The sequence below is a fragment of the Motacilla alba genome, chromosome 1 (assembly GCF_015832195.1).
Source record: "Motacilla alba alba isolate MOTALB_02 chromosome 1, Motacilla_alba_V1.0_pri, whole genome shotgun sequence".
In the NCBI taxonomy this organism is placed as follows: domain Eukaryota; kingdom Metazoa; phylum Chordata; class Aves; order Passeriformes; family Motacillidae; genus Motacilla; species Motacilla alba.
In genome coordinates, this window is record NC_052016.1 from 56698901 (window position 1) to 56720814 (window position 21914).

The 21914-nt window shown below is 41.4% G+C and overlaps 1 protein-coding gene and 2 non-coding genes across 6 annotated transcripts; 1 reads left to right on the plus strand and 2 right to left on the minus strand.

Annotated features, from left to right (window-relative positions):
- The first annotated feature begins 2 nt into the window (after window positions 1-2).
- Window positions 3-16213, plus strand: USPL1 (ubiquitin specific peptidase like 1). Of its 4 annotated transcripts, none has more exons than XM_038132844.1 (9): window positions 3-122; window positions 4246-4412; window positions 4954-5082; window positions 6299-6956; window positions 9069-9155; window positions 9571-9700; window positions 10556-10681; window positions 11345-11505; window positions 13056-16213. In XM_038132844.1, the coding sequence occupies exons 2-9, from the start codon at window positions 4314-4316 to the stop codon at window positions 14954-14956; spliced, it is 3291 nt and encodes a 1096-aa protein (XP_037988772.1). In that variant the 5' UTR covers window positions 3-122; window positions 4246-4313; the 3' UTR covers window positions 14957-16213. The 4 variants fall into 4 exon arrangements, with proteins under 4 accessions (XP_037988772.1, XP_037988793.1, XP_037988766.1 ...); XM_038132865.1 differs by having other exon boundaries at window positions 105-122; window positions 4246-4341; XM_038132838.1 differs by lacking the exon at window positions 3-122 and having other exon boundaries at window positions 129-4412.
- Window positions 16214-19006: 2793 nt separating this feature from the next.
- On the minus strand, window positions 19007-19079 carry TRNAV-AAC. Its single transcript has one exon. It is a non-coding gene; the product is annotated as a tRNA-Val (tRNA).
- Window positions 19080-19326: 247 nt separating this feature from the next.
- Window positions 19327-19400, minus strand: TRNAN-GUU. The gene has a single exon. It is a non-coding gene; the product is annotated as a tRNA-Asn (tRNA).
- Window positions 19401-21914: the final 2514 nt, after the last annotated feature.

Here is a 21914-nt window from a genome sequence, read left to right on the forward strand (position 1 = left end):
CATGGAGGCGGGAGCGCGCCGGAAGCTGCGCAGCCGCCGCGACCGGGCGGAGAGCGGCGGCGGAGGCCACGCGCGGCGGGGTCCGGGGCAGCGGCGGGAGCCGGGAGGGGCGGCGGCCGCAGGTGAGAGCGGGGCCGCCGAGCGCAGCGGGCCGGGGCTCGGCTGGAGCTCCCCGCTCGGGGGGCGGCGGGCCCGGCTTGTCCCGGTGCCTTCGGTGCGACCGGGGCGCGGAGCGGGGGGGGGGTCTCGCGGGTCCCGAAATGCCGACTGAGTATTTCATGTCAGTAGCATTGCGGGGAAGGGTGCGGGCCTTCCGCGCTTCGCTCGGCCGAGGTGCGCCCGGGCAGGCACCGCGTGTGTGTGTCCGCCCGCATCTGCCCCTGGCACGGTATTCTAGTGCTCAGCGATTAACTCTGTGAACGCTTTTTCCCTCTGCAGTAGCGTGTGGATCGCTCTGGATGTGGAATAAGAGCTCAGGCGGCAGTTTAACCGCTAGGTTTATCTGAAAAAGCCGAGCACATTTCGGGGAGGGGGGAGGGCAGTAGCTCCGCACTGGGCCGGCCCAGCCTGACGGCTGGTTAAGTGGCATCCACACCCCCGTGCCTCTGGTTTCCACTGCCTTGGGACACGGATCGCCTGCCTTCCTGAAGTCTTGCCTCTTCGCTGCAGCTATAATAAATAAACTGCACTAGTTTCAGGCTGTGTTTTTCCTACATTCGCATTTTTGTTTCGGAAGCACTGAATGATTTGCCCGCAAAATGTAGTCCCTGTCCCTTGTCATACACCCATAAAAGCATTTAATATGTGGACATTCAGAGAAGTCTGCCTGTAGAACAAACTCTTAGAACAGTGAAGTAATGATGTTGCACGCTGGTTCGTTTTGCAGTGTCATCAGATTTATCTTTATTTGCTTAGTCTACGTTAGGCTATTTTCAGGAAGGGAATTCATGTTTGCTCCCACGCTGTGGAGCCTTGCAGTTCTGCCCAGTACTTACAGGCTGGGCTGGAGAGAGAGTTGCTTTCTTACAGGAACAATGTTACTGTTGCATGTAACAAAATATTTTGTGGCCAAGACTGTCAATTTTTGAGGGAGGGACTGGGATTTGGATATTTGTAGTTATGGCCTCAGATAAAGAAAAACCTTAGTACTCTGATTTCTTATTGCATAAAGAATGGAAAGTAACTAACACCACTTTCTTTTTCTTCACATTTGTTTCTTTTAATCTTTTCAATATCCCCTTGATGAAGGAAACAAGACTTGTAAGGTGATTTACAAAAAGGTTATTTTTAAATGTCATTTTAGCCTGTAAACAAGGATATGTCCTCTTCACTGTAGTGTAATCACTGTTGTTACCTGCTTTTTGCAGTTTGTAACTGATTGTAATTCATAAGGTACTGTTTCATGAGGTACAGTTATTATCAAAAAGGCCCAGATCCTTTTTTCTGTAGAATTGTTTGATGCAGTGGTTTGGGCTGGAAGGGACCTTTAAAGAACATTTAGTTCCAACCCCGCTGCAGTGGGCAGGGATGCTTTCTACTAGACCAGGTTCTTCTAAGTTCTGTCCCACCTGACCTTGAATATTTCCAATGATGAGACATCCACAGCTTCCTTGAGTGACCTCTTCCAGTGTCTCACCATCCTGCTTGTAGAGAATTTCTTCCTTTAATCCAACCTAAATCTGCCCTCTTTAAAACCACTGCACGTTGTACTGTCACTATGGATCCCAGTAAAAGGCCTCTATCTCTTCCTCATAAGCCTTTTTAAATTACTGAAAGGCTGCAGTAAGGTCTCCCCAGAGCCTGCTCTTCTCCAGGATGAACAATCTCAGCTCTCACAGCAGTTCTGCATGGGAGAGGTGTCTGGACTAACTCCAGCAGGTCCACATCATTACTCAGTTCCCAGCACTTCAGGGGGGTTCTCACCAGAGCAGACTGGAGGGGCAGAATCCAGATCCCATAGTCTGTGTCTCTTTGCTGAAGAAAATAAACAGTTTTGGCCCCACTGTGGGCCCTTGAGGGACACCACTGGTTTGTGCTTGGTACATTGAGCTGCAGCTGTTTGGATGTGGCCATCCAGCCAGTTCCTTAGGCATTTAGCAGTTCTATTTCAAGGCCATGTGTCTCTATTACTTCATCTTTTCCTTATTTTCTATCTCTGCCCTCCCTAGGTCATTGGATTTTTCATAGGCCAGTTTAATTCCATGGAATTGCAGAAAAACTTGTTCTTTACTAAGCTTTCTGCTGTTTTGTGAGTTCATTTAGTTCATAAAAAGTCTGATGAGGACATGAGTTGTTGCGGGAGGGAAATAAAAGAGAAAAGCGACGCCCCTATTCTGCAGCAGCAAGTTGTTACATCAACTCATCTACTCAAGGAAGTGTAGCCACAGCACAATGATAATTTAGTCACATCCATAGCATATTTTACATTACATTTTTCAATATTCAGACTTAAAGGAGGAAAGTAGCATTAATTGCTTAGAACATGACCTAGTGAGGCTGAACGTGCCTTCCTTTGTATTTGCCTGTCTGTAATGCAGTTATTGCACGTGGCTGCAGTGAGTTGTTGCAGTACTGATGCAGCAGTCTTTTACTTGGCTGTTTTTCTTGGCAGTGTTGATCTGATGGCCAGCGTTTGTACATTGTGCAAAGATCACCAATACCTTCCTGTAATGTTAGAAACTTTCAAGAGTACAGGCAGGCCTATTTTTTTGCTCATTGTGTTTGTCTTTGAACTAAAAGGATAATTAATTTTTAAAAATGTTATTATATTTGTAAGACAAATAGAAGTCTTTCTTTCGGTATTGTGGTACTGTTGGCTGAGTGATTATAGCTGGGGAAGGTATTGTACATCTCAGAAAATCTTATACATCTCGGTATTCAAGCTTTAAAAAGAACAGCAGAAGTAACAGAAACTGAACACAACCAGAAAAAAACAACTTATTTTCCTTTTGAGAGAGCTGATAGGGTAAACAGGGCCTTGCAAAGAAATGCATGTGTTTTATAAAACCAAGCAGCATGCTTAAAACAGAATAACCTGCAGGTTCTTAGTGTTACTAACCTTTTGAGTATGTGGTGAATTTTTGTGGTGAGAAATTTCTCAGGAGTTTCTGTCATGTCATGGGATCTGTTTTTTATTTACTCTGGAGCACTGAGACTGCTTCATGCCAAAGAATTGACTAAAAGTCCCTTGAAAAGTAAAGTTATGTATTTTAGTATGATATATCCTATGATAAGGGTTGTTATCTGTACAACTTGTAATTGTATAAAAGAAGTCAACTTCCTGGCTAGACTGATATATATGATAGCAGGGTTGAGTTACAGTGTGATAGCACTGTTGCTGCTGTGTGCAAAGTTGGGGTGCTTGTCTTTCCTTAACACTCCACCAAGCTTGTATGCCTTGAACTAATTCATTAATTTTCACCTTGCATGAGCTCTGGACCGTGCTGTTTCTTGTGCACCCTACAACATTACTTGGAAAGCTAAACATGCTCTAAGGGACATGGATTGATAATTTTTATGTTCTTGCCTTCCAACCATCAGTTTAATCAGTCAGGGAATACTGTCTCTACATGATGCAGACTGGTAATTCTGAAAAGAGCTGCTGGACACCCTGAAGGTTTAAATAGGATATAATCTTGTTTTGATCCACTCTTAAGTTGCCACGGGGGTCTGATTTGAAATCTGAGTGGTTGTGTTTTACTGTTGTGCTTTTTTAGTTCATGCTCTGTTGATTTTTAGCATTCCATGCAGTTCTGTAGGGTCTCTTCTTGTCAAATATTGTAAGTAGGTCTAGGTTGAACTAGTATTTATAGAATGCCTGGAGATTTTTTTTTTTTTGGTGAGGAGTTGTTGCTGGACTGTATTAAAGTGTTTAAAGGACATCATGGTGTGTGAGAGAATGTTTTTCAGGGAAGTGATGAAAAGGGAACAGTTGTGGCTCAAGGAAGGATACTGCATTGATGACTTTGCAATTCAGCTTAACTTCCTCATGCATCTTGAAGAGATATATATTTATTCCAGTCAGTTTCAAGTCAACAGGAACAGGATTGGGTCCCTGTAGTTCTTAATTAAAAGTTTTGAGTTCACAGTCTGCTCTAGAACAAGAAAAAGTATTTTCAGTTTAGAAAATACTCTTCTGAATTAATTTCCACAAACTATGCAAGCTGCATTGTTGTTGGTATTTTTTTCCCCCCAAACCTCAGTCTAATTTTTCTTTAATTGTTTTATTCACTTCTTATTTTTCAGGAGTCTTTGAAAAATCCTTAGTGGTCATGACATTGTTACAAGTGACATAAATTAGCCAGTGGCTCAGAATGATGGATACCCAGAAGACTACAAATGGTTTGCAAGTGATTGGAGAAGGGACTGGTATAGGGAAATCGACACTCCACATGGTGGGGTATTTGGGAAAAGTCAGTTGAAACTTGTTTTACATATGTGCAAAGTTCATATTTTTCTCTGTTTTGAGAGATTTTTAATTGGTCTTAATTTTACAAAAAAAAAAATCTCAAAATTATTTTCCACGGAAATCTATAACAATGGCGAAAGATTATTCTAAGTAAATATGTGCCTATGTTTTTTACTGGCACTATTTTTACAACTGTTTGCATTCCTATGAAAATTGATTTGTCTTTCAAAGATCTGAGCTTGTGTTCCCTGGCAATAAGGGTCCTGTGGTTTAGTTCAAGTAAAATAAAATGTGCATAATTGTGTTGTCAAAGACATGTTATTTGAATATTTAAATAAAAAGACAAATTTATTTAAATTATGCTACCGTACAAATATATTAAAAATAACAAAAAAGAAACCAATGTCGTTTGCTTTTTATATTGTATCATATTATATCTAGAAATTGAACAATGATTTTGTATAAGTATGTATATTACCTTGGGATAATGTATGAAATACATAAATTTATGCTGCTTTATCTTTCTTGCTTTGTTTTTATTTTAGAACTGTAATCCTGTAGAAACAACTGCACATGAGTATTGTCCAGTCTGCAAAGAGAAGGGTCAGATCCAAGGTTTACGGACTTACCGCCTTAATTTTCAAGAGTCCATTTTCCTTTGTGAAAATCCTCAGGTATTACTCTAATAAAGAGTTTTATTTGGCCCTGCAGAGGCCTTTACCTTCAGCAGTTACACCTCTCTAAGTCAGTGATTTTGTTGGTGGTAAGCAGACTGTTGAAATAGGACCCCTCTGAGTCTGCATGCTGCAGGATATTTGCTTGTAAATAGGGAAACGAGAACTAACCTGTGTATATGCAGTGTTTAGGCATAGGTAGCTACCCTAAAGGATTAAAAAGAGTAAAAAAAATGAAATAAAGGAGGGTTCTTCTCAATTAGCAAGGGATCACAAGTGATACTAAATAAATTTTTGTACAAGTCAGAGTAAAAGGTGAATATTTGATGATCTGTGGAACTAGTGCATAACTCTAGGAGATCTGAGTCTCCCATTTTCCCTTCTTTAGGTCTGGGTAATGCATATAGGTTTATAATTGTAATTGCTATTTTTTTCCCCTTTTTAATTTTAACCTTAGCTGGATTTCTGTGCTGCTTAATATTTGAGTTGTGATTTTGCAACCTCTCCCTTCACTGCTCCGTGTATGTGGGCAGGGTATAGCAATCCCAAACAGACTTAAATTGCCCTTAAATTAGTAGAAACTTGACTAGATACGTGTCTCAGAGTTGTTTTTCCCATTCTTTCCTGCTTTTAACTAATTATAGCATAGTTCTGGAGATTGGTAATAGGGATTTGTCTATATTCATTGAGCTAGCCTGAAAGATACCCTGTCAGTTTGGGCACCAGTAGTCTCTCAGGCATGAGATAATAATGTCAAATCTGTACCCTGAAGGAGTGGATTTAGCAGAATAAGACAAAAGGACTCTCCTTGGCAAATTTTTTTGCAGAAGTTGGGAGAATTTACTGGAAGAGTCATGTTGAAGTATCACTACTGATATATTTATTTCACAGTTGCTTATAAGACAATGGTGGGTTAACACACCCTTCCTGTCATACCTATGTTGAATATATGTATTTATTTAATTAAAATATCACTTTACAGGAGTCCCTATTGCTGGGTTGGATGGAGGTCTAAACAACTTGGTCCAGTAGAAGGTGTCCCTGCCCATGGCAGGGGGTTTGGAACTGGATGGTCTGTAGCATCCTTTCCAAACCAAGCCATTTTATGATTCTGTGATTCAACTCCATTTTAAAAGTATGTTTTGTACTTTCTTTAGCTCTTGTTCACCTGAAATTGCTTTATAGATTTCACTGTAACCTTCTTTCTTTCCTTTAGTGTATCTACCCACTTGGTTATAAACCATTAAACAGCATAATTTCTTCTACTGGTTCAGAAAATCATCAAGCTCCATCTACTCACAAGAAGAGGAAATTTGGTGATATCAGTGACTTTTCTGCTGTTGAATCAGATCCAAAAATCGCAAAAACTAACAACGTGCTCAATGTTCAGCACGCCATTAGTGCAGACTCTGTTGTGAAAGGCTGCCAGAGTAGTTTGTGTATTCCCAAGGCAGGTCAACACAATGTATTACAAAATGACCAGCAAAACCCTGGCAGCCATGTGGGGTCTTGCATGCAGAATGTGGATTTTGAAACAACCACCAAGACCAACAACTACCAAGAAAGTCTACCAAAGACTTCTAGTCCCAAAACACAACTACTGCCAAACTCTGAGCTTTTATCAACAGCATCTGAAATTTCACTCAAAGAGGATAAAGGTTCCACTAATAACAGAGATTTGTGTCTTCAGTGGAGAAACATACATAATCTTTGTTGGTTAGATTGTATTTTGTCAGCACTGGTACACTTAGAAACTTTAAAATCTGCTCTAGCAGAAGAATGTAATGATGGAAAATGTTTACTCCAGAAACTCTTAAGAAAGTATAATCAAGCATCTGTTCTTCTGAATACCTGTAAAAGGAGTAAAGTAAAAGGTGAGTAAATTTATCTGCTGTTTTCTCATAGTCAGACTGATTTGCTACAAATATGTGGAATTTAGTACAGTGTTCTTATGTATGCCTCTGTTCTATTTCAAGATGGCAAAAAATACAACCATTACCATGAATTTGCAGAATAGTGTGCTTTATCTAGCAAAATCCTGGTAACATGTGAAATTATTTTTCCTGGGCAAACATACATTTTTTGAAGGCATCAAACACCAAGCATCTTTTAAATTTTTTTTGTCATATCCAACAGAAAGATATTATGAATTATTTATGTAATTCACCCTTACTTTGTTTCCTTCCCCTCTGCTGGTTAACATGTGAGGATACTGTTATAATCTTGATCTTCGAAACAATTTCTGTTGTGGTTTATATCCTTGTGTAAATGGGCAGTTGCCTTGTCACACTGAAAATAGTAAAGCTGGGAACATAAGTTATTTTCTGGCTCCAGCTGTGCTCATTGAAGGAATTGCTTTCCCTGAGGTCTGCAAGCTGCTGTAGATGACACCGTTTCCTAACCTGCTTCAGTCAGAAGCAGTCAGACACAACAACCTGCATCATATGGTCTGGAAAGGGTAGTGAGTACTCAGTAACCCTTAACAGGGGGTTAGCAGGTCAGCTTAGCTTAACACATTGGAGGACTGTAACTGAGGAGGATGTGTCACTGTGTTCTACTGGTGTGGCCTTTAGTGATTTTCTGTTATGTGGATTCTGTTTAAGACTCCTAAACTAGATCATGGGTTTTTTATTTCTCTTGAACTGGACCATTGGTGTCATAAGTCTAAACTTCTAAGATATGGTCTGTTACAGAAGGAATAAGGCTCTCTGGTTAGCCAGTACCTCTCCTGAATTCCTGGACAATGTTGGAGTATGTGTATTAGAATATAAAAAGCACAATCACAGAACACCCCTAGGTAACTAGAAAAAGGTCCTATCTTTCCTGGGGAAAACAATGTGTATCAGAAGTTGTTTAATCTGTGTTACCAAGAGGGGAAAAAACCCCAAAATATTCTGAACTAGTTCATGTACAGTGCTTGCCAGGAAGTCAGGCTGCTTGAGTTTAGGTGGGAAGCCCTCTGCTATCCTAGAACCTGTCTGAGATGTTTTTCCTTGTTGAGCTGTGTTTGCAAAGGAGCTCTGCTGGTGTGCAGTAACCCTCAAATGGGAATGTGAAGTGTTGGAATACAGTGTTGTTTTGAAAGAACTTAAACCTTTTCATTTCAATTGCTGCAAAACAAATCAGTTTATTTGGGTAACAATAGAGAGGGGATTGGGTGAAGAGTATTTTTGTGGAGAATAGGTGTAGAATTCATTCTGTTCTTCTGTGTAATTTTACAGTATCTTTTGCATGCAACTGCTTTTAAAAAAATCAAAATCAATATAGCTGGAAGGAACTTTGTTTCTTTTCTTTCTATACACAGTTTATATGTATTAAGCAGTTTCAACAGCCATTCTAAATACTTCCTTTCATTTCTGCAGGTTATGATCATGAATGTGTAGAAGTAATGTTCTTGCTTGTGTTAAAAAATGTGTTTAAACAACATACAAAATTAAAATACTAAGATACATAAAATAAAAAGTTATTTTTAAATTTAAAATTATTTTTACTGTTTTAAAGGCTCACTTAGGACATTGATATTTAATCTGAAACAATACATTAAGATGTTTTATTATTTGAATTGTATAACCTTAGAAAGCATGTCAGCAAATTTTTGTGCTTTTGGCCTTAAAGCTTAAGTTTTAAAGTTTTCTTTTAATCTCTGAATCTTGAGGATTTGTAATGTGTGGTCACACTGTCCTTAAAAATTGTTACTACAAAGCTGTTGGCGCAGGCTCTTAGTCATAATTTAAGTCAGAGCAACTAGTTTTTAGTCAGCAGACTGCAGTAAACTGTGAGAAACTTGTGTAAACTCTTCTCCAATTTTCAAATCGATTAATACCAAGAACTGGCTGTTCTGCCAACAAGTCTTAGTCAAGTATGGGTCAATATAAAAGGCATTGGTTTGCAGAGAGGGAGTGCATGCTGGGGGTACATATGTGTATGAAAAGGTAGGGGGGCTGTTACACATGACTATATGAAGACATACGATTTTTTTTCTTTAGATGTTCTTCCAAAAGCAGAATCTCAGCTCAATGAAATCAGAAACGTAATCTTTACAGAACTTAAGCATCAGCTGAGGGGTGAATTGGGTAAGTAATTAGTGCAGCATCTCAGCAATGACTTTCCGGAAACCCTAGATGTAAAACCTTTTATGCCATCCATAAAAGTATGTGTGTAGGAGTGCATACAAGAAAGTTTGGAAATACATTTGTTTCTGTTGGTAATTTGCACATACTTTACAGTATGATCAGCTGGTTTGTCCTTTGCCCATTTTGACTTTTTAGAGAGCAGATAATCTTTGTAATTATGCTGTAGTCATGAAATTGTCACTGATAACAACCTAATAACATGGATCAATCCCTTTGCTATGATAATTGCAAATAGAGCCTTGAAATAATAACTGACATTTAAGTCATAGTAATAAGCTTATGTTCTTCCTTTTTGAGGTACTGAAAGGTGATTTCCGATATTTAGTGACCTTTTTTTTCTGCCCCATCTTTGAAGGCACTATGAAGAATCCAGTGTTTGCACTTCAGCTACTCTTAAAAGTGGATCAACAAGCTGAGAAACTATTCTTGCATTCTTTTTCATGGAAGTTTGAATGTGTACGTTGTGGCCACAAATACCAGGACCGGTGAGATTTTTACATAAGTAGCTTCTACATAGCTGTTCTATCTTAACTCTTTAAATCTGCATGTAATAGTTGGTTTTCTTCAGATTTCCAGGTTTAAGGTTATTGTTGAAGTTTTACATAATCTGCTTTTTCATTTGCAAATAGTGTACTGCTATTCCATGTCTTAAGCAACCATGCTATCAATTAGTTAAGAAAGAAACAATAGGTAACTGTGTGAGTCTCTGAACATACTCACTCTGATATTTTGCTGAGAGTATACAAATTGCTGTTGTTCTAAAGAATGTATGCCTAGTATACTTGCTGTTGAGAAATACCTGGAATATTCACTTGGGTTACAAAGAATCAGAGATTCTCTAACATAGTTTGTGTATTTTAAAATAGTATTACAGGGGAGTAGTTTCTTGAGAATTGATTTAGTTCTGTGTAGCCGCAGGTACAAGCTCATAATTTAGGCTCCTTTTAGAGTCAGCAGGAAAAGAAACACCTTCAGAAGACAGCTCATCTTATTTGATAAACATCTGTATTAGGTAGTAAATTATGCAGATCCTGGTACAAACTCTGTCTTATGTTGGAAAGGAAACAAATAACATTAAAAGGGAGAAAAAGCAAATAATGTGAAACAGAAGGCCACAGGGCTGCTGAAAACAAATTGTGACTGATGCTGTTTGGCAGAACTGAATTCAGGGCTGACTTGGATGTGATGCTGTCACCGTGAATTCCACACAAATGGCATGAACATGAATAGAATTTGGGTTTTTATAATGTTTTTATAACTTGTTTCCTGGTAAAGGATGTATATTTATTGTTTTCTGATCGCCAACTCAGCTTACTCTTTAAATGTGTGTGTGTGTCCAGATTGAAGAATACACTAACGACGTTTACAAATGTAATCCCTGATTGGCATCCGCTCAATGCTGTTCATACTGGACCATGTATTAACTGTGGTAATACATCTCAAAGACAACAGATGCTCTTGCAAAAGTAAGTTTGAATATGTGAACTTGAAAGTTAACATACATAAAGTTCTGAGACTTTATTTGTTGAACCTATGACTTTTGAAACCAAACTATTACTGTGGGTTTGCAGAGATTCTAAACCTGAAACTCTGATCAGTACTCACTTTTAAAGATTTTTAGATCATTCTTAAAAGCTGAAATAGCAAACAGTGTTTACCGAAGATGAAACAGAGCAGCATTTAACATGCTGATCAGCATATGTGTTTGAGCTTGGTCATAAATACTTAACTATCAAGTAGTAAATACAGACAACTGATACCCACTGTCAGCCTTTTCACAGCCCTGGCTGTGGATAAAAGTCATTTGATCATTTGTTTACTTATTTGACCTGGGAACAATGTCCTTGCTACTGTGTTTATGGCACAGGGGTGTTTTTTCTCAACTTTTCCCCACTCCCCAAATCCCTTATTTGGTGTTGGTTTTTTTTTTTCCCTAATCTATAATTAAATGGAACATCAGTTGGGATATTCTTTTCCCTTTCTGCGTACTGTGCAATATGAAGAGTCTGTGAGGAAGTAGAATAGTAATAGCAGAACCACATACTTTTAGAGGTGTCTTTTTAATTTGGAACTTTTGCCACTTTTATTGTAATAAACTAAAATAAAGTTCTTTATTGTTTCTTTGTCAGAGTACCCTCAATATTAATGTTGCATTTTGATGAAGGCTTGCCACATAACAACCTGGAGAAATATTCATTTCAATTTGAGGAAGCCACCTACCAAATAACATCTGTTGTTCAGTATCAAACAGATAAGAAGCACTTCATTAGCTGGTCGTTGAATCCTGATGGTAAGAATCACAGAATGGGCCCAGTTGGAAGGGACCACAGTGGGTCATCCAACTTCCCTGCTCAAGCAGGGCCATCCCAGAGCACATGGCACGGGATGGCATCCAGATGGTTCTTGAATATATCCTGTGAGGGAAATTCCACAACATCTCAGGGCAATCTGCTCCAGTGTGTGGTCACAGCACAGTGGAAGTCCTTCCTCATCTTCAGGTGGAACTTTCTGTGCATCAGTTTCTGCCTGTTGTCTTCTGTCCTGTCGCTCAGCACTGCTGAGCAGCGCCTGGGTCTGTCTTCTGACACCTCCCTCTGGTTGCTTACAGACACTGATGAGGTCCCCTCTCAGCTGTCCTTTCTCAAGGCTGAACAGGCCCAGCTCCCTCAGTCTTTCCTCATAAAAGAGAGAGATAAGATAGAGTTTATGGTTCTTATCTACCATAATATTTCATCAGTCTACATGAAATGTTTTATGGGTTACTGCAGTAGTCTCAACTGTTGGTATATAATAACAAAGATTTCTTTTGTCTGTGTTCTAAACTTCATATTAAAACGTTGCAAATAATTGGGGGGACTTGTTTCTCAGAGTGCAGGTTTTCGGTTGGTTTTATTGCACTGTGCTGTCTTACAGAGCATTTACTGGAAAATGTAATTTGGCTATAGAGTTTTTTTCCCTTCATAACTTCGTAAAAGTTAAAAAATGCAGTCTGACCATGACTGTGGAACAAATAGTATTGTTTATTTTTAAACCAGTGATTCATCCATTCTTGGCTGGAAGCAAGGTAACCTATGGTAGTATGAGCAATTAATGAAGTTATTTTTTATATCTGAACTTTATGGCACCTCAGGGGTGGGAGGCAGGAATCCATGTTAGAAACAATACTAATGGTATGATGGTTGTACCACTGATGGAAGATCCATAAATAGAGAAGGTGAAAAGATGATATTTTGATAATCATGCCTCTGTAGAGAGCATGGGGTACAGTCTTATGAAGTGTTGTGACAACATGAAAATTGTCTAAGTCATATTGCCAGAGATAAAAAAGAAATGGGAAGAGGAAGCAGCTGGGAAATGCCTAGTTAAGAAGCTCCTATATGTCATATATATGTTTTAAAATTCTTGAAACTATAAAATATTCTTTCACGATCTATGAACAGTTTGCAGGTGATGAGACAAGAGTATTAAAATAAGCAGCTTCTTTCTAGCCCCTGTGCTTCCTACCCAGGCAATTAAAAGGTCTACAGAGAAACTTAATTTGAGAGGTGGTTCTTACCTCAGACTTGAGAGTATTTTCAGACAAGATGTTTCAGCCAAAAAAAACCCTTAGCTAGCTTTGTTTTATGGTTGACCTACTCTGACCTGTAGTAATATTGCTGCAACTTCTTGTATTTGATCTTTTTACAGTGGAAGTCTCCCAGTTTTCTCTGGAGGAAAAAATAAACAAACTCTATTTTCTGCTTTTAGGGGAGTGGGTTAATAAAAATACTTGACAAGTGTGAAGATAGTGATTTCAATTTTAAAAGTCTCTGAGTCTCTGCACTGATTGCTATTTTTCAGGAACTTGGCTTGAATGTGATGATTTAAAGGGTCCATATTGCAAGAGACGTAAAAGATTTGAAGTTCCTCCTTCAGAGATTCATATTGTTATCTGGGAAAAGAAAGCATCCCGTGTGCCACAAGAACTGAATTCACAGTTCCAAAGTAAAAATAGTGAAGATATTACTCTTAATAATGTACATTCAAATTCCACAGTGTTGCATTGTGGTTTTGATAACACTGTCAGCGAAACACCTGCAGAACATCACAGAGAGGATTCTGTGAGGACTCCAAAGAAGAAACAGCAGCAAGTAACTGAGGACAAAAGTATTGTTCATCATGGTTCAGAAAATCTGGCAGATGGTGATCTTGTAACACTGATGCTTGAAGAAGTTCTAGTTGACTCGGAAGATAAATCGCTGCCTGATGGACAGATGGTGGGAAATAACCTTCTTGATGGATGGGGCACACCAGAACAGCAGGAACCAGCTTTTTCACTTAGCACTCCATATACAGCAGAGTTTGCTGGACCTAGTCTAGCTATGAACAATAAATCCATATTCTATGAAAATTCCAGTATTTGCTTACCTCTAGAAGAGTTGAACCCAGTAAATATTACTGCTCCTATGCCCAAAAAACATGACCCTGATTCATCTGACTCATTACCTTCTCAATTAAATGACAGAGCTAATTTAGCTAACAGAGAAGAACATGGATTAAATTCAGAACTACTGCTAAACAAGAAGTTGTTAGCAGTAGAAAATACTGTACAAAAACCACCTGACTTGAAAGATGCAATCAAAACTGTAGTTAATTCTCAAGTTGGCAGTTCTTCTGGTGCCAGTAATTCAGTTCAGTCCTCACACAAAGACAGAAAAGGAGGATTTGTAGGAAGCTGGGTTAAGAAATTAAACAAGAGTACTTCTTTTATGCCTTCAAGTGCCTCAGCTCTCAAGAATGAGAGAAGTTGCAAAACTCCCTCAGTGCAAAAAATAAGTGAAGTTCGGCTTCCAATTAAGGGTGCAAGTAACTTTGGTGGATTTCAAAGCAGAGGTACAATGAAAACAACTGAGACCCCAAAGTTAGTGACTCCTCAGAGTAATAATCATCCTTTATCAAATTTCAAAGGATTTTCTCAAAGCACTTGTCTTCCAACAGCAAATCATACCACTACCGTAGGTCCAACTTGGAATAAGTCAAAAAGCACATTGGGTACCTCAGGTAAAGTGACTCAATTCCCTTTACCTGGCTATAACTCTGGTAAGGCAGAAGAGTCAGACAGTGACAAAACAAAAAAACTTCGCCTAAAATTGTTAAAAAAACTTAATGCTAAAAAGAAGAAGTTGGCTTCACTGGATAGATTAGCAGTGGAGCAGATGAAACAGGAAAAACCTGTGAGTGGAGACGTAAGCACCCCATCGCAGACTGAATCTCAGAATGACAGTGAATTATTGCAGAGCTTTTTAAGGGAGCTGCAGTATCAGATCGATGTCACAGGTAATGAATCTGAATTTAATGCAAACGCTGTGCCAGGGTGCACTGGCCCTGATAACACTGATGAAATACTGGCAGAATTACTGTCCCCTACTTCGACTGTCACTTCCTTGGAGGCGCCAAAGAGCGAAGATGAGTGTATGTACATGGAAATGGTGCACAGCAGCGTGGCAATGACCGTGCCCCATGAGAACACCAGTGTGCCACAGGCAGCAGTGACAAATGAGGACCACAATTACTACAGTCCTGTAAAGGACACCACTTTGGAGCTTGATGCAATAAACAAACACAGTGTGAAAAAACTTTCTTTTGAAAGTCCTACGAGAGATGATATCCTCGAAGACCTGTTCTCCATTTCAGCACCAAGCTCAATGGCAGGTGACATGGATTTACCTCATTTTGATGAAACTCTGTTTGAAACTTGGTAAATACTCAGTTTCTTGAGTTCAAGTATTTTTTCAGTATTATGTATATTTTGAAACAAAGCACTACTAAATTATATTTTATAAATAGTTTAATTGCACACTGGCTGTACTTGAACAATTTACATTTGAGATTTTTTTGTTAATACTTTACTGTAACAAGCAAATAAGGGTTTAATGTATTTTATTCTTCTGAGAAGCAGTTATTTTAGCTGTCAGATATGACAATGATTTTTAATTAAAAGCTCCTACGAGTCTTAATTTTTGCTGCTTTTAATATGAAAAACTTCCATACTCTGGTGAGTTTGAGAACTAATTAAGTTCTGTAGTCTTGATGATGTAATGGTGTAAGAAATACTGTTTTATGTAGTAATTATTTTACAGGACCACTCAACTCCTGAAGTTATTTTGTCCAACATTTAAAAAAAACCTGAAGTACCTTCTGTAATTAGGGAATTTTGCACCCTCTGGTATGAACTTACAGGTTTCTTAGAATTAATTTAACTGTTAGTTAATGCCTATTAGTGTTGTCACTTGGAGTTTTTCATGACTCAGGCAGTGCACCCCCGACCGTATGTGAGATGCCAAGGAGAGGCAAGGTCAGTAGGAAGAAAGTAATGGAAAAATGTGGCAAGACAGCAGTGAGTAAGCAGAGGGATTCACACCTTGGTGTTTCTGGATATGTATAGCTTTCATTTTGCTAGATTGGAGTCTTTTTTAAATGCATGGCCACAAAGCTGAGGGTATTATATGCCAAGTTAGATTAGCTGTACATTTTTCTTGTTCTTGGAAATAAGAAGGATTTTATCAGCAAGTCTGTTTATCAGGCATATTTAGAGCTGTCCTGCATTTTTTCATTGTTTCAGATCTCAAGTTCAAAACATGAAATGCTCTCAGTCTTACTTTTCCAGTAGATGCAGTTAAACATAATGCTATTACAAGGCATGGTTACAGATTCTAATAGTTTTGGATTGCTAGGTTTAAAAAATGTTTGAAAAACTATCATTGGCCCTGAACTTGCTGTGTCCACTTATTTCTGCTGCAGTTGGGTACATTGTTGTCAAACTGGTACTTTAGGCAATGAAGTTTTGAAATTCAAGTTGTTGTGAAGAACTTGAGCTTCTTCTTTGTTTTAAGTACTGTAATTGGTAATGTTACAATAGAAAATGAATGGATTCTGAATGTTAAGGGCTGGTGTACTGCTTGTGAAATGTTTGCCCGTTTGTGAATTCCCTAATTAAAACAAACAAACAAAAAAAAAAAGCTGACCAAAATGAGAGTTTGATTTATCCATGAATGGGTTGCAATGACCTGCAGCTGTGACACGGGAGCTCCTTCACCACTGGCTTGGGACACAAACACAGACCCAGGGGTGAGTAAAGCAGTGAGCCCAGGGTTGGTGATGCAGAATGCACAGGACAACAGGAGGAAGAGACCCTGCTAGAAGCTGAGGAGGTCGTGGTGGAGAGGTTTATAATGAGGTTCATGGCAGAGGAGGGAGGGTGTGGGGGCACACCTGCTGTGCACATACACCTAGGCAGAAGCAAGAACCTCTGGTCATCATTGGCACCCCCTCCACAAACTGAACTTGGGAGTGTTTGGTCTGAAGCTGCGTGGGTTTCAGTGTGGGTACAGGTGTATATATAGAAGATCCAAGAGCAAACAAATAGCACTTGAGATTAAAGAAGGTATGAAAATAAATCTGTTGGTGCTGCATGTTCCTGGTTGCCTTTTTCTCTGAAACAGAAAACTAAAGATGATGCAGTGCAGATTTGTTTGTTTCCATAAATGCTTTACTGCCTCTGATCCTGTGCAAGTGAGAATTCAGCTGGGGTTGAATGAAAACCCCATGACTAAAGAAATTGTTTGGAATTTGAAATGTTACTGGGTGTTTTATATTAGGAGTAGTTTTTAAATGCAGCTCTTAATTTGCCATTAAGAGAATACAAAGTATTGTAGTAGTTTTCTGACAATTGTAAGTACACCAGGTGGGCATATAGTAAGTATGCAGGTAGTGATCAGAAACTGATCCCTGTATTATGGAGGTTTTATTTGTTCTAAGGTAGATTTCCCTAAGTCTAAGGGCTTTGAGCACTGCCATCTTCACCACTAAACCATGTCCCTAAATGCCACACCTACATTTTTGAACACTTCCAGGGATGGTGACTTCACCACTTCCCTGGGCAGTCTCTTCCAATTCCTGACCATCCTTTCAGAGAGGAGATTTTCCCTAACATCCAATCTAGCCTCCCATGGCACAACTTGAAACCATTTCCTCTCATCCTGTCTCTTATTACATACAACAAAAGGCCTGCTCCCACCTGGCTACACTCTCTTTTCAAGTAGTTGTGGAAAGCAGTAAGGTCCCCCCTGAGCTTCCTTTTCTCCAGGCCAAACATCCTCAGCTGCTCCTCATCAGTCTTGCACTCCAGACTCTTCCCCAGCTCTGTTTCCATTCTCTGGACACACTCCAGCCCCTCAATGTCCTTCTTATAGTGAGGGGCCCAACTGAACACAGAACTTCAGGTGTGGCCTCACCAGTGCTGAGTACAGGGGGACGGTCACTGCCCCGGTCCTGCTGGCCACACTACTCCTGATACAGGCCAGGATGCCATCGGCCTTCCTGGCCACCTGGGCACAGGTGGTTCATGTTCAGCTGCCATTGACCAGCATTCCCAGGTCCTTTTTCACTGGGCAGCTTTCCAGCCGCTGCCCTCAGTCTGTAGCTCTGCCTGGGGTTGTTGTGACCCAAGGGCAGGACCAAGTGCTTGGTCTTGTTGAACCTCATACAATCGGCCTTGGCTTATCAACCCAGCCTGTCCAGATCCCTCTGCAGAGTCCTGTTAGTCTGTCTTCTGCCTTGGGAAAGGCATAATCGTGGCACTCGGAGTTTGGAATCAGCTCTGCAGAGATGGTGCTGTGATTCAGATCTCACTACTTGCTGATACATTCAAACACGTATAACACAGTAAAGGGTGAAAAACAGCTGCCTTCTCGCATCCTGCCTGCAATAAACCAGCACATCTGCAAAGGAGCTGCCTGGATAGATTGCTAGCTGTATACCTGCTGGAGCACTCTTCAAGAAATCTATTGTGGTGCTGATTACAAATATGATTTTGATCTTGATGTTTTTCGTGGCTGGGTATTGCCGTTTATTCTTCCATCACTGTTTTTTTGCTTTAAATAATTATTCCCTTCCTGACAATGTATCGGCGAGAGCCATTGTGTCTTGTCTGTGTTCCTTTTGCAAAGCTAAACAGCTGCTCTTGATGTGAGCCCCTTCGTGCCCAGAGTAAAACACATTGCCTTTTGAGCAGCTTGTTCTTGACAGTGTGTGCTGTGCTTTGAAGTCCACCAGGATTCGGTGTCGGAGTGGAAGAACGTCCAGTCTGAGTATTGATCTAAGACAAGATGCAGACAAAGTAAGAAAGAAGAGAAGGTTAGTGGGATAACAAGGCTGATGGAGTTTGAGGCATTTTTAGTTTTACGTTGCTGTGCACAAACACGCTGTGGTTGTTTGCCAGGGAGATGCTGAAGCTGCACAGCCCAAGAGAACACGGCAGAGCCACAGGGCTCACAAAGGAGAGGAAATGCTGCGAAAGGAGTGTAAAGAAGAAGGGGCTGGGTGTCTCCAGCGTATGTTTTCAAGTAAGAGGCTGAAGAAACCCTCAAGAGATGCTTCTCCCCCAACATGGACCTATATTATTTTTTTTATGTAAGTTAATAGCTAAAGGGCCTTCTGTAATGCCCACGGCAAGTGGTTGTAGTTTTTGTCCCAAGTTTTCTCATGCTGTTCAGCCCGTTTCAGCTGAAGCTCCTTTCCCCTCCTCTGGGCGATCTTTCCAGAAAAAAAATGCGTTTGCCGAGGAGCTCGGGCAAGGGAACGAAGCACACCCCCAGCAGGCCCCCAGCCCTGCCCCTGCTCCTCCCTCCCGGCCCCCTGCAGCCCAGGAGGCCGCTCGCCCTCTCCCACTGCGGGGCGGGGGATGAGCCCCGCGGCTAAAGAGGGAACCGGGAAACACGTCCGCGGTGACACGGGAAGAAAAAAAAAAATGGTGTTTCCGCCCGGTTTCGAACCGGGGACCTTTCGCGTGTTAGGCGAACGTGATAACCACTACACTACGGAAACTCCCGTTGAGACGCTATAGTGCTGCAGTCCCTCTTGAGCAATCGGACGGAGCAGCCGGGGCCCCGCTGTGAGCACACGGTGCGGGTGGAACTCCTGTTGGCGGGGCAGGAGAAGCGAGGTCCCGGAGCCAAAAGCGGGTCTCGGGCTGTTCCCGCCGGTGTAAAGGCGGCGCGGGCCGGTTGCAGCCGCCGCCTCTTGCAGGAGGGAAGGAAAAAACACACGGCGAGCCACAAAAAGAGCGGCTTTACGTCCCTGGGTGGGCTCGAACCACCAACCTTTCGGTTAACAGCCGAACGCGCTAACCGATTGCGCCACAGAGACGAGCTGGGAACTGCCGCTGCCGAGCCACGGCTGGGTCCCGCGGCGGCTGGGGCGGGCTCTGTGCTTTTTTGTGCTCTTCCTGTTCCCGCTCCTTCTGGGGCTGCGCGGGTTGGGCTTGTTCATCACCAGCTTTGGGGCCTGATTGCTTTTTTAATCGGAAAAAGCAGTCCTTCCTTGGCTTTCTCCTTCTTTGTTTTCTCTGGGTTTTTTTTTTTGGGTTTTTTTTTTTGTTTGGTTGGTTCTTTTTTGGTTTTTTTTTTGTTTGTTTTTTTCCTGTGTGGCCTTTTCCGTTTCTTTTCCTGAGGGATTGGGGAAGAGCGGACAAGCAGAAAAATGTAGCGGTTGAAGTTCTGGCTGTTGGTGGGACGGTTGCAAATGGGAGCCTGAAAGCTGCTCTCCGAGACAGCTCAGCTGGCAAGAGGAAGCTCTGACAGTATGTGCCAGGGATGAGGAAGGCAAAAATTAGCCTTGCCCTATGTTGGATCCTTCCAAAGATGGAAGGATCCAACATCTTTCCTTCTTATAATTACTGTACCAAAAGGAGTGATTGTGACCAGAGACTTGAAGAACAGAAGACAAAATTAACTCCACAGTGACTTTTGATTCATAGACCTCTGATAATTATTTGCAAGAGCTAATGGAAAGTGGGAAGAGAAATGAGAAGGGTGAAAGAGACTTCTCAAAGCAGGAGAGAAAGACCTGTGAATCCACTGCCCAGACAGCCTCACCTCAGCCTCAAACAGTCTATAAAATGAATTTAAATGAATTATTAATCAAATTGCAGCTGCCTAAAAGGTAATAAGGTGATAATGGCAGCAAACATGAGTTACAAAAAACAAATCAACAAGGAAGATATACCCTAGATGGATGAGGGCCAAGTCTGGGAACACTTAAGCAACCTGCATGTACATAAATCCATTGGCCCTGGTGGGATATACCCACAGGTGCTGAGAGAGATGGTAGATCCATTGCAATCTCCATCAGCTTTGATCAGTCATGGCAATGAGGGGAAGTGCCCAAGGATGGGAATAAAGCAACATCACCCCCATCTTCCAGAATTGCCAGCAGCTGGTCAGTATGGCTTGAACAAGGGGAAGTCGTGTTAGACAATTTGGTAGACTCCCATGGTAAAGTGATTGGCCTGCTAGAAGAGAGGAGGGCAGTGGATATTGTCTGCCTGGACTTCAGCGAGGCCTTTGACACTCTCTCCTTGCAGAGCAGCTGTTGATGTCAGGGTTGGATAAGCAGACAGTGGGGTGGATTGAAAAGTGGCCAAACCTCTGTGTCCAGAGTGTGGTGGCATGATGTAGTTGGATGCCAGTAACTATCAGGGATCAATATTGCACAACATTCCATTAATGATCTGGAAGATGGGCCACAGTTTAGCTTCAGCAAGTTTGCAGACAGCAGCAGACTCACAGGAGTGGCAGACAGAGCCAGAGGGTGATGCTGCTATCCAGAGGGACCTTGACAGGTTGAAGAAATGAGCTGATGGGTACCTCATGAAGTTCAGCAAGGAGAAGTGCAAAGTCCTGCAGCTGTAGACAAAAAAAACATCATGCACTGGGACATGCTGGGGGCACCCATCTAGAATTCAACCTAGCAGAAAGGAATTTGGGTGTCCTGATGGACAGCAGGTTGAACATGAGCCAGCAGTGGGCCTTTGTGGCCAAGAAGGTGAATGGTACCCTGGGTCACATTAGACAAAGCACTGCCAGCAGGTCAAGAGAAGTGATTCTGCTCCTCTGCTCAGCTCTGTTGAGGCCACATCTGAAATACTCTGGGTAGAGTTAATTTTCTTCCTAGTAGCTGGCATGTGGCTCTGTTTTGGATTGGTGGTGGAAACACTGCTGGTCACAAAGAGATGTTTTAGTCACTGCTGAGCAGGACTTACGCAAAGTCTGGGCCTTTTCTGCCTCTCACATCACCCCACCAGCAAGTGGACTGGGGGTGCACAAGAGCTGAGAGGGGACAGAGCGGGGACATCTGACCCCAGCAGATCCACAGATTACCCTATACCATATGGCACCATGCTCAGCATATAAAGCTGGGGGAAGAAGGAGAAAGGAGAGAACATTTGGGGTGATGGCATTGTCTTCCACAGTAACCATTATGTGTGATGGAGCCTGGCTTTCCTGGAAATGGCTGAACACCTTCGTGCCTGTGGGAAGTGGTGAATGCATTTATTGTTTTTATTTGCCTGCATGTGTGGAATTTCCTAGCCCTTTTCTCACTTTTGTCCTTCTGATTCTCTCCCCATCTCACTGGTGGGGAGTGAGCAAGTGCCTATGTGGGCTAAGTTGCTGGCTGGGGTTGAACCGTGACAATGGGACAAAGAGGGTGGGGAGGAGGAGGCTGTGCCAGGGGACCTGGAGGGACTACAGCTTCTGTCTTCCAGCTCTGTTTTGAGCTGAATTTGTACCAAAGGAATATGAAAACAGTGAGTGAAAGGAGGAAGCCTCTGAAATGTGGAGAAGGAGGGGTTTTTTAGGCGGTGCTCTGCCAGCTCATTGT

Excerpts from the sequence above, each read along its gene's own strand:
- USPL1 (XM_038132844.1), top strand. The coding sequence starts at position 4,314 with ATGATGGATACCCAGAAGACTACAAATGGTTTGCAAGTGATTGGAGAA. Across the intron at positions 4,413-4,953 it reads TGGTGGGGTATTTGGGAAAA|AACTGTAATCCTGTAGAAAC; the intron begins GTCAGTTGAAAC and ends TTTTTATTTTAG. Across the intron at positions 6,957-9,068 it reads TAAAAGGAGTAAAGTAAAAG|ATGTTCTTCCAAAAGCAGAA; the intron begins GTGAGTAAATTT and ends TTTTTTCTTTAG.